General features: G+C 45.6%; 1 protein-coding gene across 1 annotated transcript in view; it reads right to left on the reverse strand.

The window, feature by feature from the left end:
• Positions 1 to 2,431: 2,431 nt before the first annotated feature.
• Positions 2,432 to 13,490, reverse strand: part of SF3B3 (splicing factor 3b subunit 3) — a 48,457-nt gene continuing 37,398 nt past the window's right edge. Inside the window, exons 17-26 of the mRNA XM_511081.7 lie at positions 12,925 to 13,079; positions 10,659 to 10,833; positions 9,439 to 9,644; positions 9,185 to 9,341; positions 7,172 to 7,297; positions 6,213 to 6,425; positions 5,569 to 5,667; positions 4,560 to 4,703; positions 3,531 to 3,635; positions 2,432 to 3,057 (exon numbers count right to left, since the gene is read on the reverse strand). Of these exons, the coding sequence (XP_511081.3) occupies positions 2,917 to 3,057; positions 3,531 to 3,635; positions 4,560 to 4,703; positions 5,569 to 5,667; positions 6,213 to 6,425; positions 7,172 to 7,297; positions 9,185 to 9,341; positions 9,439 to 9,644; positions 10,659 to 10,833; positions 12,925 to 13,079 (1,521 nt within the window). The 3' untranslated portion in view covers positions 2,432 to 2,916. The remainder of the gene's footprint in view (positions 3,058 to 3,530; positions 3,636 to 4,559; positions 4,704 to 5,568; positions 5,668 to 6,212; positions 6,426 to 7,171; positions 7,298 to 9,184; positions 9,342 to 9,438; positions 9,645 to 10,658; positions 10,834 to 12,924; positions 13,080 to 13,490) is intronic.

Raw genomic sequence — 13,490 nt, forward strand, 5'->3', positions numbered from 1 at the left:
GGTGGACCTAAATTAGGCCAGGAGTTCGAGACCACCCTGTCCAACATGGTAAAACCTTCTCTACTAAAAATACAAAAATTAGCTGGATGTGATGGCACATGCCTGTAGTTCCAGCTATTTGGGAAGCTAAGGAGGATCGCTTGAGCTCAGGAGATAGAGGTTGCAGTGGGCTGAGATCGCACCACAGCCCTCTAGCCTGGTCGAGAGAGAGATTCCATCTCTAATAAACAAACAAACAAAAAAACAAGAATTTATGACCAGGTGCAATGGCTCACACCTATAATCCCAGTGCTTTGGGAGGCCAAGGCAGGAAGATTGTTTGAGGTCAGGAGTTCGAGACCAGCCTGGGCAACACAGGGAGACCCTGTCTCTACAAAAGTTTAAAAATTAGCTGAGTATGGTGGCACACATCTGTAGTCTCCCCTACTCTGGAGGCTGAGGTGGATTGCTCGAGCCCAGGAGTTCAAGCCTCAGTGAGCTATAATCACTCCACTGCACTCCCAGCTAGGCAAGAGAGTGAGACTGTCTCTAATAAAAATTTTTTTAAAAAATTAAAAAATAAAACAGAACTTAGGAATTAAAAAAAATTTGAAAGCCAGACTGATCCCATCTGAATGCCTTTCTGGCTTTCCTCTAACAAGCTCAAGCAAGGCAGCAGCGTGGGAACAGCACACATTCTGGGGACCAGCACTCTCCCTGTGAGACGAGCCTTTTCCAGCGCCGGCAGCTGTCTCACTAGCAATACATTTACACTAACCAAGAAAAGCAACATTCCAACTAGAACCCCCCTCCTCCAAAGGAATGCTATTCTTGGCAAGAGATCTTCCAAAGGAAACATCTGCAGAACCTCTGCCAGTAAGGTCAGGGGAAAGCTGAGGCAGCTAAAAACTTTTCAGTCCTAGGATCCAAGTCACAAGGGCTTAGCAATGGAACAGGATGGAAGCAAACCCAAGGGCAGATCCCTCTGTCTGAGTTCTGCAGCAGATGGGTTTTGCCAAAGCTGGAGAGAGGTCTCTATTTACCTGGTTGCTCAATCAAACCACAGGAGTCAATCAGGTCCCCTTAACAATTACACAGATGGGACTTGTCATGGAGTCACATCCAATCAAATTTTAAACTTTTGTAGGTCCTGCAGCAACAACTATGAAAATTCCTTTCCACATATTCAAGCCCAAATCCTTGTCCTAGCCCTTCCTCTTAACAGAGAAGAAGCAAGCTGATGGGCAGACTTCCAGAGGAAGCTCGGTGGTGACAACTCCTGATTCCATAGATTAGGTTTTCCTTTCTTACATAACCCCCTACCTTCTGTAAGGAGTGTATGTATTTTAGTCAAACTTGAGTTAGAAAAGAGGCGAGGAGCTGCTCAAGTATCTACGCTGAGTTCCTCAGATGACTGCATGTCAGTATCACACAATTTGATAGAATGGATTTAGGGCCACAGGAAAAAATGAGCCCTGAAATTAGGTTTTCAAAATCTAATTCAGAACTACTATCTACTATGCAAATTCATGAGCTAAGTGAGAAAAAAGCATGTTATTTAGGGATTCGATTCCTGGCAAAACCTGGGTCTCTCTTGACTGATCTAAAACCAAGTCATGATTCAAGAGATACTTAGTTCCAGGAGACAGTGTCACAGTGTCAGGAACCCTCTGTTCTGGGCTCTGAGAGGTTGATTGTATTCCACCATTCCTGATTCTAACCCAGTGCTCACCAGACCATTTGCTCAATTTAGATGGCTGAGCACATGCAGACGAAAGAATGTTTTACATTCATGAAGTATTGAGAACAGTGAGCTCACTTCTCCAGGTTCAAGGCGCAAGGACAGCCTGGAAGACGAGGGCTTCCCACACAACTAAACAGGAGGAATTCTCAGGGGTGGGCTGGAACATTTCTGGAACTGGGCCTCTTCCACCTAACAGGCTCTCATTATACCCTAAAGGCCCTCTGGAACCCACCTGAGATGGGTGCTGCAGACAGGCCCCACATATACACAGTTCTCAGGGGCAGGGCAGTATCTAGGTTCTTCTGTACTGACCCTTCCTATGGTCCTATGGAGCCAAAGATCTCTTTAGGTGCTGTATCAGTAAAAGGGGCATCTGTTAAGACTCCCCAGCTGGAATTCATGCTAAAATCCCCATACTAACATCCTCAGAGTAGAAAAGGAGGAAGAATCAGCCACCCTTCCTCAATACCCAGTGGGAAGAGGGGTGGGTATACACATGGTTATTGAGGCCATGTTTCATCAGCACAGCAAAAAGAACCAGGAAAAAACAAAGAAACCACCACAGACCTGGGGGTGGGGAGCCACAGAGTGCCGCAAGTCCAAGTCGGCATCTGGAAGGAAGGAGTCTACTCAGTTCTTCCTGCTCTAACTTGGGTTCAAACCTCCCACCTACATCCTCATCTCCAGAACAAGACACATGGACGCCAGTCACCTTAAAAACTAGGTTTCTATTTCTGGTTAGATTCTAGAGCAGTGGAACTCAGGAGTGATACTATACCCTACCCAGTCCCACCACAGCCTGCCTCCTTCCTCCCACAGAGATAACATTGTACAAAACTGTATTTACAAGAAAACCAATTAAAAATTAAGGGTGTGTGCAAAAGTAGACAGGAGAGTCAAGACATATCAATGTAGGGATGGCTTTGGGGAATGGGGGACTCAGGTTCTACACTGGAACCTGGGGTCATGTATCATGTACCAGGTGGGGAGAAGTGTAGCAAATCTCAGTGCCAATTTGAGGGGAAGCCAGTCATTCCAGGAGAAGAGCTAAGGGTAAAGAGCTGTTGACTTTCATAATGCAGTCTTAATTATCCAGTCACCCTCCTGCCACATGGCAGAAGCCAGGTGGCAGTGATGGTGGTGGGGGAAACAAAACACACAGTCTCTGGCAAGCCCCACGGGGAAAGGAGGGCTCAGAAGGCGTAGCGGGTCCGGATATCCTCGAGTTTCTTGGACACCTCAGGTGGGGTTCGGTCCAGTTCTTCAGAGACGTTCTTTTGTTTGTTGGGTTCCATGGAATTGAACTGCTCACAGAGGTCTCCATCAATCACATTCTAAGATATGGAGAAAGCAGAAAGAAAAAAAATGGTGAGATGCCCAAAGAAAATGGCACATGCTGAAGCAGCACTTGTAGGGAAAGCTGTTTTTATTTTTTAGTTTTTGAGACAGGGTCTCACCCTATCATCCAGGTTGCAGTGCAGTGGGATAATCTTAGCTCACTGCACTCTCAAAATCTGGGGCTCAGCCTCCCGATTGGCTGGGACCACAAATGTGTGCCACTACGCCCAGACCGGGAAAACTTTTTATTCTCCACTCGATACTTGAACCCCACTTGTAGATCCAGGAACACTATCTTAAGTTGACTCTTGGTACTCAGAGTTCAGATTGACAGAAGCAGGTGAAGCCTTTGCTCTGGTTGTGGTCTGCCCTGAGGGGAGCACCCTCCCTGGTACTATTCCCATCAATCCACTCCCTGTGCTGCTCCTTTCTCAGATCTCCCTTTTCAGCTCAGATTCCCCCAACCTACCTTCACAGGGAAGTAGTAGGAGCGAAAGCTGAGGTGGTCCCGCCCACAGAGAGGGGGATGTTCAGACCGCAGGTGCATTTCCACATGCTGGAAGAAGTCATGGTCCTGGCAGAAGAAACAAAAAATCTGTCACTGAGAAGTGATTTCAACTAGTCTAGAGTTTCCACAAGCACAACGAACAGACAAGCCATTCATTTTTACTACACAAACACACGGTAAATATCTAATCACTTTCTGATAATCACAGGTTTTTCTGCTACAACACGATAGTTAAAACCCAAAAGGAGACCACATGTTGTCTGCAGTGCAAGAGAGAATGCCACACATAAAGAATGGTTTGTGAGGTCAGATTCCTGATCCCAGCTTCCTTGGCTGGAATAAAACATGCCAAACTCTGGCAAACCTAGAGTTGATTCCATATGGCAGTGTGTGCCCCAGGAGGGATCATCCCATCAATTCTGGCAATCCTAGTCTGTGGAGTCCAGTTCTAAAGCTCTGGGCTCAGGCTAACCTTGTAAACTCGCATCAGACTGAAGCAAACCCTAGGACACTATAACAACAAACGGCCCGGCCGGGCACGGTGGCTCACGCCTGTAATCCCAGCACTTTGGGAGGCTGAGGCAGGCAGATCACGAGGTCAAGAGATCGAGACCATCCTGGCTAACACGGTGAAAATACAAAAAATTAGCCGGGCGTGGTGGCGGGCGCCTGTATTCCCAGCTACTCGGGAGGCTGAGGCAGGAAAATGGCGTGAACCTGGGAGGTGGAGTTTGCAATGAGCTGAGATTGCGCCACTGCACTCCAGCCCGGGTAACAGTGAGACTCCGTCGCAAAAAAAAAAAAAACCAAATGGCCTTCCCTGGGTGCGGGGGAATCAAGATTCCTATCTCCCCAAGTACTTCTGTCACTTTATAATTCCCAGAAGATTATTAATTATATGTGGGGACAAATGAATTTGACCTCTTAGGTAGATTCAGCACCAAGAAACAACCTTAAAAGTCAAGGCCAGAGTAATGTGGGCGCTCTCACCTCATGGGACGTGAATGGCACAAGGATGCCAATTCCTCCAGACAAGGTGGTATAGACAAGTGATTCTGAGCCTCCGGGGATCAGCGTGGTCTTCTGTAAGGACAGCACCGTCTCCCCGACATGGTAGTTCATGATCACCTCTGCCTGTGAGTCACAAACAGACTAGTGACTGTGTGCACCCTCAGGAGCCTCCCTGGACTCCCAAGGGCAAGCAGTGCTCCCTAAGGCACATTTCATCATCTATTAACATCCAAAAATTATTATAGAGGCCAACGTGGGAGGATTGCTTGAGCCCAGGATTTCAAGACCAGCCTGGGCAACACAGTGAGGTCTCGTATACCCATACCCACAAAATCTGCCAGGTTTGGTGGCATGTACTATAGTCCCAGCTACTCAGGAGGCTGAGGGGGAAGGATCACTTGAGCCCAGGAGGTGGAAGCTGCAGTGATCTGTGATTGTACCACCACACTCCAGCCCGGGCGACTGAGTGAGACCTTGTCTCAAAAACAAACAATAAATCCAAAAATTATTAAAACCTATAAATACTTTAAAATTCTCACATTTACTTAAAGCTTAATGCCTCACAAAACATGCTAAAGTTACTGTTCATCATTTCTTACGATAAGAATCATTTTGTTAAATTTATCAAGCTTGCCATAAAAAAAGGAAAACACAAAGAAAATTATAGAAAACAGCAATCACTAGGCTTGTCTTCTAAAACAGATTTGCCCAAAAGTCCAGAGATGCTCTATTAAAGCAGCACATGCCTACAGGAGAAAGTAAAGCCCAGGACACACCTCAGAGCAGAGGACTGGGAATGGACTCTCTCTAAGGAACTCGCTACTCTCCAAGGAGATTTTTTGCAGATTGGTAAGAAAGGACTGTGGACGGACAGCACTCAGCACAGTCGTGTGCACTATGAATAATTCACCAAAGGCAATTTCTTCAGTGAGGGCAACAGGAAAAGTGCTAAGCAGTGTTCTCCCTGGGGCCCATTCTGCAGTCTTACCTTCTGGGAGGCCCCATTGAGCAAGCCACGGTCCCATAGGGCTTTGTTTCCTGTAGGGTCCTCATCTACTTCATCATTGGTGTTAGGTGGGAGCCTCACCTACAAGGAAGTGACAGAAGTCACACTGCTGGGGCCCGGACCTGCTCACCTGGGTCACCAAGCAACAGGTCTGGCCAGGTCTTTGCAAGTCAGCCACAGGGGCACTGCCTAGACAGAGGCCTGAGCCCACGTGTCCTGCACCTGCTCTGGTGGGCAGGAGCTGTGTCTGAGGAGCAAGAAACTCAAAAGAATCGACCCATGAGCAAGAGTTTAACACAGCTAAGGGTAAAACCAAAACCACACAACATAGACTAGACATTCCAAAGTTCTTATAAAACGTAAAAAGAAATATTAGCCATTAGCTCAAACTAAACCTATCATTAAATCACGTTCAATAGGGAGGAGGGAGATAAACCACAGAGAAAAATCCAAAAGACTAGTAAGAAGGCTTAAAGAACAGATTGCTTGTAGAGTTAGCTTTAGTAGGATGGAATTTTATATCCATTTTTACTTCTCAGATTTGATTCGTCCTTGGCTTTACCCACAAAAAACTGAGCCAGCTTTCCTACACATCACTGTAACCCAAGTTAACAACATCAACTCACCACACATATGTTGCCAAACTTGTCTGCCCCAGCCACAGTGTCATAGTCCAGGAGGCTGGCTGTAGTGACCCATCGGGGGTAGGTATCATCGGCAAAGATGATAAGCTGGTTTTCATTACGCTTGTAGCGAACCCAGATGAAACTTTCTTGGACATCAGATACAATTACCCTATGTCCAATAGTCTGGATCCCAGAGATATAATTGGCAATATGCTGGGAAAAACAAAGACAATAGTGATGGTGGGTGTAATCTTGGGGTTCAGAACCCAAAGAAAGCCCAGCTTTCCGTATGACATACGTAGGGTCAGCAGAACAGCAAATACCAAAAACCAGCAGTTAGCAATGAATTCTAGGTGGGAAAAAAGAGCCAAATAGCTTTTAATATAGTGCAAATATATGCCTAACTCTCACATTTACTTTCCTTATAGAAGCTAGCAAGATAGAAAGCTGGTTCTTGTTTGGTAAGTCAAGAAATGAGATCCCTCTACTCCTGCTCCTCTCAAAACTCAAGGGCCGGTGCGGTGGCTCACGCCTGTAAACCCAGGACTTTGGGAGACTAAGGCGGGTAGATCATGAGATCAGGAGTTAAGAGACTAGCCTGGCCAACATGGTAAAACCCTGTCTCTACTAAAGATACAAAAAATTTGCCAGGCGTGGTGGCGCGCATCTGTAATCCCAGCTACTTGGGAGGCTGAGGCAGGAGAATCGCTTGAACCCAGGAGGCGGAGGTTGCAGTGAGCCAAGATTGCGCCACTGCACTCCGGCCTGGGCAACAGGGCGAGACTCCGTCTCAAAAACCAAAAAACAAAAAAACAAGGGCATAATTCTGAAGCTGGAATTGGGGTAACACAACAAGTCCTAATAAAGATAAGATTTTAAAACTCAATGCCCACCACCCCACCAATGCCCCCACCCTTGACACATGAGCTAGATCTCAGCACCAATGCCAGCACACTTACCTTATTCTCACATTTTCGGAGTAACTTCTTCTTTCCCAGGTCATAGACACGCAACAGCTTCCCCACACCAATCAACACCCTCCCCTGGAATGGGGCAATAGCAGCAGGGACCTCTTCCACAGGAGTCTATAGAGGAAAAGCAGGTAATACAGCTATTATAAATGCCAGCCAGACACAGGCCCCACCTCTCTGCCCAGAAATGCCTACTTCCACAGGAGCCTATCATTAAGAAACACACCAGTAAGCTTATTTTGCTAATGAATCAGGGTGTTGGGGTGAACAAGTCCCGCATGCTGCATTCACTCAGTAGAGGGATCAATGCTGTAAGTGACAAGAAGTTCTGGTACCAGACGACTGCTATCCAGAGCTTGTGCTCTGTTTAACTGGTGTTATTTCAACACTGAAGCCTTAGTAGCCAAGTGACTGTAATTTGTGGAGGGACAGGAAAGAAATGCTAGTGAAAAGTGACTTTTTTTTTTTTTTGAGACAGGGTCTCACTACTGCTCAGGCTGAAGGGCTGTGGCAGGTGCAATCATGGCTCACTATAGCCTGGACTTCCTGGGCTCAGGTGATCCTCCCACCTCAGACTCCCGAGTAGCTGGGACTACAGGCATGTGCCATCAAGCCTGACTAATTATCTGTATTTTTTGTAGAAACTGAGTTTCACCACATTGCCCAGGCTGGTCTCAAACTCTTGGGCTCAAGTGACCTGCTCGACTCAGATTCCCAAAATGCTGGGATTACAAGCGTGAGCCACTGCACCCAGCCTAGTGACATCTCAGTTGTAAAGGAGAGACAAATTTAATATGCAAAAGGGTCTATGAAGTATTTCTTAGAGGATACTCCCCTTATGGTAGGGTTGAAGGAATCCACATGCTCTCAGTGTGGAGAGGAGAATATTCTTTTTATTTTAAAAATTATGGTAAAATAGTCATAACATAAAGTTTACCATCTTAATCCTTTTCTTTTTTTTGAGACAGAGTCTCGCTCTATCACCCAGGCTGGAGTGCAGTGGCGCAATCTCGGCTCACTGCAACCTCTGCCTCCCGGGTTCAAGCGATTCTCCTGCCTTAGCCTCTGGAATAGCTAGGGTTACAGGCGCCCACCACCATGCCTGGCTGATTTTTTATTTTTAATAGAGATGGGATTTCACCACGTTGACCAGACTGGTTTTGAACTCCTGAGCTCAGGTGACCCGCCCACCTCGGCCTTCCAAAGTGCTGGGATTACAGGCGTGAGACACCATGCCCAGCCAATCATTTTTAAGTATACACTTCAGTGGCATTAAGCACATTTACTGTTGTGTAACTATCACCTCCAGAATTTTTTTCATCTTCCCAAACTGAAACTCTGTACCCATTAAACAGTAACTTCCCAGAGAATGCAGGTGGAAAAGAATATTAAATCTTTTTTTTTTTTTTTTTTGACAGTCTCACTCTTGTCACCCAGGCTAGAGTGCAATGGCGCAATCTCGGCTCACTGCAACCTCCGCCTCCCGGGTTCAAGCGATTCTCCTGTCTTAGCCTCCCGACAGCTGGGATTACAGGTGCATGCCGCCATGCCTGGCTGATTTTTGTATTTTTAGTAGAGACAGGCTTTCACCATGTTGGCCGGGCTGGTCTCGAACTCCTGACCTCAGGTGATCTGCCTGCCTCGGCCTCCCAAAGTGCTGGGATTACAGGCATGAGCCACTGCGCCCAGCCAGAATATTAATTATTTAAACTGCTGAATTTTGGTCACAAATTGTTGCCTGCTTATTAAAACAGTAAGAAAGAGACCAGTTGAATGTGCATCTATCTCCCCATTATGGATGGTTAGCACAAAGCCTTCCTGTGGAATGCACAGGCACAAGAACATCACTGCAGCTAGAAGGCCCCAGCGTTTTCCATGTGCTGGTAAGAGAGAGATTGGAATCAAGGAGCTAGTCCCCAAAAGACCTGATCCATAACATAAGCAAAAGTGAGAGAATTCAATGGGACTTAAAATCTAGGAGAACCACTGGCAGATTCCTACCTTGTGCAAAAACTCCAGTTTTTCCCCATTGTTCACAAGCTTGTAAGTATAGACGAAGCCCCCTGCCACAGATCGGGGGTTTAGTATCAGGTCCTTGGCCACACCCACCAGCACATACCAGTCTTCACCAGTGTTGGAAAACCTGCACACAGCCACACTACACACAGAATAAGAAGCAAGAGTAAGGCCTTAGTCAAAACTCAGAGAGCTCCTGTTCCAGCCCGCCAAACCCTGGACTGTCCTGGGCTGCTTACCTAAAAGCTGCCTCATTCTGTTCCAGCTGGACAAGGTCCAGTGTGTTCCCCTGAATGGGATTCATCACTCGGATCACAGAGGCCCACTGCCCATTGCCAGCCTTGGGAGCTCCAAAGATGGATTCAGGGAGGTTTTCATTGAGGAATGCTGCTGCCATCTCTGCGGCCAGCTCCCGCTCATCCTCCCCTGCTGCTTCCACCATTTCCTAAACCCAAAAAAATGAGTAACTGAGTTGGCGTGCTCAGAGGTAGGGGCTGGCTGAGAAGAGGACAGGTAGCAAGAACACTCCAGGGGGTTCTTAATACATAAAGCAGCAAAGTCAGCCATCCCAGCCAGGATTTCCCGACATGACTATTAAAGGGAGAGGTGTACAGACTAGGGAAGACAGAAGATCAGAAAGGGAAATCCAGACATTGCTAGTTACATATTAGTAGAAAACACCAAAAATAACAATAGCTGTGACAAATATTGGACTAGTGGCTTGAGAAAAATGACAACGGAAACTCCACTTTTCTATCCAACCCATCTGATTTCCCTTACTAAAACTACTCTGTCTCCACTCTTTAAGGATGGATACAGTTCTACGTGGTTGTAGCTATTTGGTTTTTGCTAGGCAATGAGTTCTAGAAAGAGCTGGTGTTGTGGAGAACATGAAAGCTGTCTCTTTTGGGCCCAAATAAAGGAAATACAGTCTATTTTGGAAGCTCAAGGACGGGAGAATTCTGTTTCAGAGAGGGAACTTAATTGTGAATAAATGGAGGTCAGAGTATAGTCCTGGGTTACAAGAAAGGCTCTAAAATGAAGTACTTTGGGGCAAAGGCCTCTGCTTAAAAAAGCTGAAAAAAGCCTAGATCTTTAAAAACAAAGAATATACTAACAATTACAGGAGTTTAAACTTTTGATAGAGTCTCGTGTCCAGAGTGCCACTGGTATGCAGTGGCATGATCATGGCTCACGGCAGTCTTGAACTCCTGGGCTCAAGTGATCCTCCTGCCTCAGCCTCCCAAGTAGCTGGGACTACAGGAGTGCACCAACACACCAGGCTATCTTTTAAAATTTTTAATAGAGGTGCAGTTTTGCTATGTTGCCCAGGCTGGTCTCGAACTAGTGGCCTCAAGCAATCCTCCCACCTCAGCCTCCCAAAGTGCCGGGCAGTTTAAACTTTTCAACATAATTTCACACATCTTTTAATAGAACCCCTGAACATTAGTCTCATTACCTCTGCCATCTGCTGCTTTCTCTGAGCTTTCGTGGCCTCAGTGTAGGCATTGTGGTCCGTTTCAATGATAATAAGGTTGTTACTCTCAGGGTGGATGACAAATTTCCTGGGTGTGTACTGCAGTGGGAAGGCTACTTGATTGAAGACAGCACCGAGCTTCTCTAATGCCAAAATCCTATGACAAAAAAGCAAGGCAGTTATTTAATACTCACTCGGACCCAGAAATTCGTGTTGAAATAGACTTTGAGCAGTCAGCAAACACGTCAATCCCTGGAGCTCTAACGTTGGCATTAGGCAACATTAAACAACAGCCTCCTACTCTAGAAAACTCTGCGATGCAGACACAGAGATCCAGGAAGGGCCTTCCCATTTGGCAACACCCTACCACAATTCACAGCAGTTCTAGTTCCTACCAATGAAACACAAACGATTGTCAAAAGTTTTTTTTTAATCACTCCAATGATAATAAAGAGCCCAATCCCAAATTTGTTGTGAAACACTGCAATTACCTAAACATATATGGTATTTGTAGTGATTGTGCTTCATAAAATAAAGTGGATACCTTTGTGAACAAAAATCACCTCAGTTCAGGAAAACTATGACAATGCAAGAGACAGCAAATAAGGGACCTACAAATTTCTGTCAAATGGGACAGAGATGTACACATAAGCCAAACTATGTGCAAAATGAGCAGAACCCAGGTACTCTGAAAAATATAGTTACCTGATCTCTAATGATGGAGTTTTATTTGTAGTTTATTCTCTACATTAAAAAAGATAGGGGCTGCGTGTGGTGGCTCACGCCTGTAATCTCAGCACTTTGGGAGGCCGAAGCAGGCAGATCACCTAAGGCTAGGAGTTCAAGACAAGCCTGGGTAACATGGTGAAACACCAACTCTGTTGAAAATACCAAAAAAAAGCCAAGTATGGTGGCACACGCCTGTAGTCCCAGCTACTTGGGAGGCTGAGGTGGGAGAATCTCTTGAGCCCAGGAGCTCAAGACCAGCCTGGGCACCAAGGTGAAATCCTGTCTCTATAAAATAGAACACAAAAATTAGCCACGCATGATGGCATGCGCCTACAGTCCCACCAGGTACTTGGGAGGTTGAGGCAGAAATAGCTTGAGCCCAGGAAGTTGGGGCTGCAGTGAGCCATGATCACACCACTGCACTCCAACCTGTACAACAGAGTAAGACCCTGTCTCAAAAAAAAAAATTTAAAAATAAAAATAATTAAATAAAAAAATAAACTGCCTGCCAAGAACTCTGCTTTCATGTCTCATAAGTCACCTTCCCTGATTTAGTTTTGGGGGGAAGTAAGTTCTGCTGCTAGGAAAGCCTAAAAATCTGTAGGGATTGTCTAAATCTATAGCAATTCAGGAGGTAGGGGCCACAGATGAGGCTACAACAAGGCTGGCTTAAAAGACAAGGGGAACACTGACAGGCAGGTATGTATGTGGGTGAAGCATTCTAGCACAGGTAGAGATTAAAAAAATATTAAGTGATGTAGAGCAGTGCAGGGAGATCAATTCTGCTGGAGCAGAAGATAAATACAAAGATGACGGAAAGAAAAAGGACAATGACCATGAAAAGACCCTGAAAGTTGTTGCAAAGAAATTTTGGGAGCTCATTTGATAAGCAATAGTGATTAATCTATCAAGAGGCCATAGTTTCATTATGAACAGCCAATAGTTATAACCAGGATGTGAACAACTTTGGTGGCTTAATTTTAAAAGCCACCCAAAACTTGAGGAAGCCAAACTGACTGAATTATTTTAGGTTCTTTTCCATCTTGCAAAGAATATTACATACAGTGCTCAAACTTCACATCAATATTACCAGGAAGAACAGTTTTGTCAACTTGAAAAAGGTCTAAATAACTTATACATAGGTTAAAATTTAAGATTTAATACCGCAAATGACAAGACAGAGTAAGAAAGGTTATCAATGCAGTGATCCAATACTTGCTCTAAAACTAATCCAATGGCAATACCCTTTTGCTAGAAAACAAAAATCTGAAATCTCAGGAAGATTGGACTGTATGAAAGCTTGGCCTTGAAAGTCTTAACAGAAGCTAAAACACCGAAACTTGGCTCTCAGGTACTAAAATGCTGAGCCAAATGAAGGTTTCAATTGCAACACACAAGCTTCATGGTGAATTCGGCTCTCTGCCACCTCTTCACAGCCTCCTCCAACACTCTGGCAGAACCAGTCTGAGCCCTTGGCAGAAAGGCTTCCTGCTGAGCTTCAAACATGAGACTCACTCACCGTAGGGTGTTGGTGGAGATGGCCACAATGCCCTCGGGACACTGTTCCGAGGCAAAACCCGATGCAAATTCCAGTGTCTCGTAAGACAGTGGGGTGAGATGGAAGCGAGATTGGTAAGAATAGCTCAACCATGAGCGGCTTGACATGGCCAATACCTGAGGGGAAAAAAAAAACCCAGCTCCAATAAGGTTTGGGAAAAAATACAAATATGGTATAAGCTGAACAAAAGCCCTATCCCCAAATTTCAGTCTGCAGAGTATCCTAAGATATTCTAGAAATCTAACAGGCTATCTTAAGAAAAAGAGGGCTAGAGAGAGGCACTATGGCTTAGCATATGTGAAAAGCATGGGCTACGAGCCATATGATCTAGACTCACCATTTCATCTCTCTAAGCCTGCTTCCACGTGTGTAAAATGAAAACAGTACCACAAGGCTGGACAGCTGCAAGAATTAAATGGAATGAAGGCCAGGTGCGGTGGCTCATGCCTGTAATCCCAGCACTTTGGGAGGCCACGGCAGGCGGATCACCTGAAGTCAGGAGTTCGAGGCCAACCTGGCCAACATAG

This window comes from Pan troglodytes, chromosome 18, assembly GCF_028858775.2.
Source record: "Pan troglodytes isolate AG18354 chromosome 18, NHGRI_mPanTro3-v2.0_pri, whole genome shotgun sequence".
NCBI lineage: Eukaryota > Metazoa > Chordata > Mammalia > Primates > Hominidae > Pan > Pan troglodytes.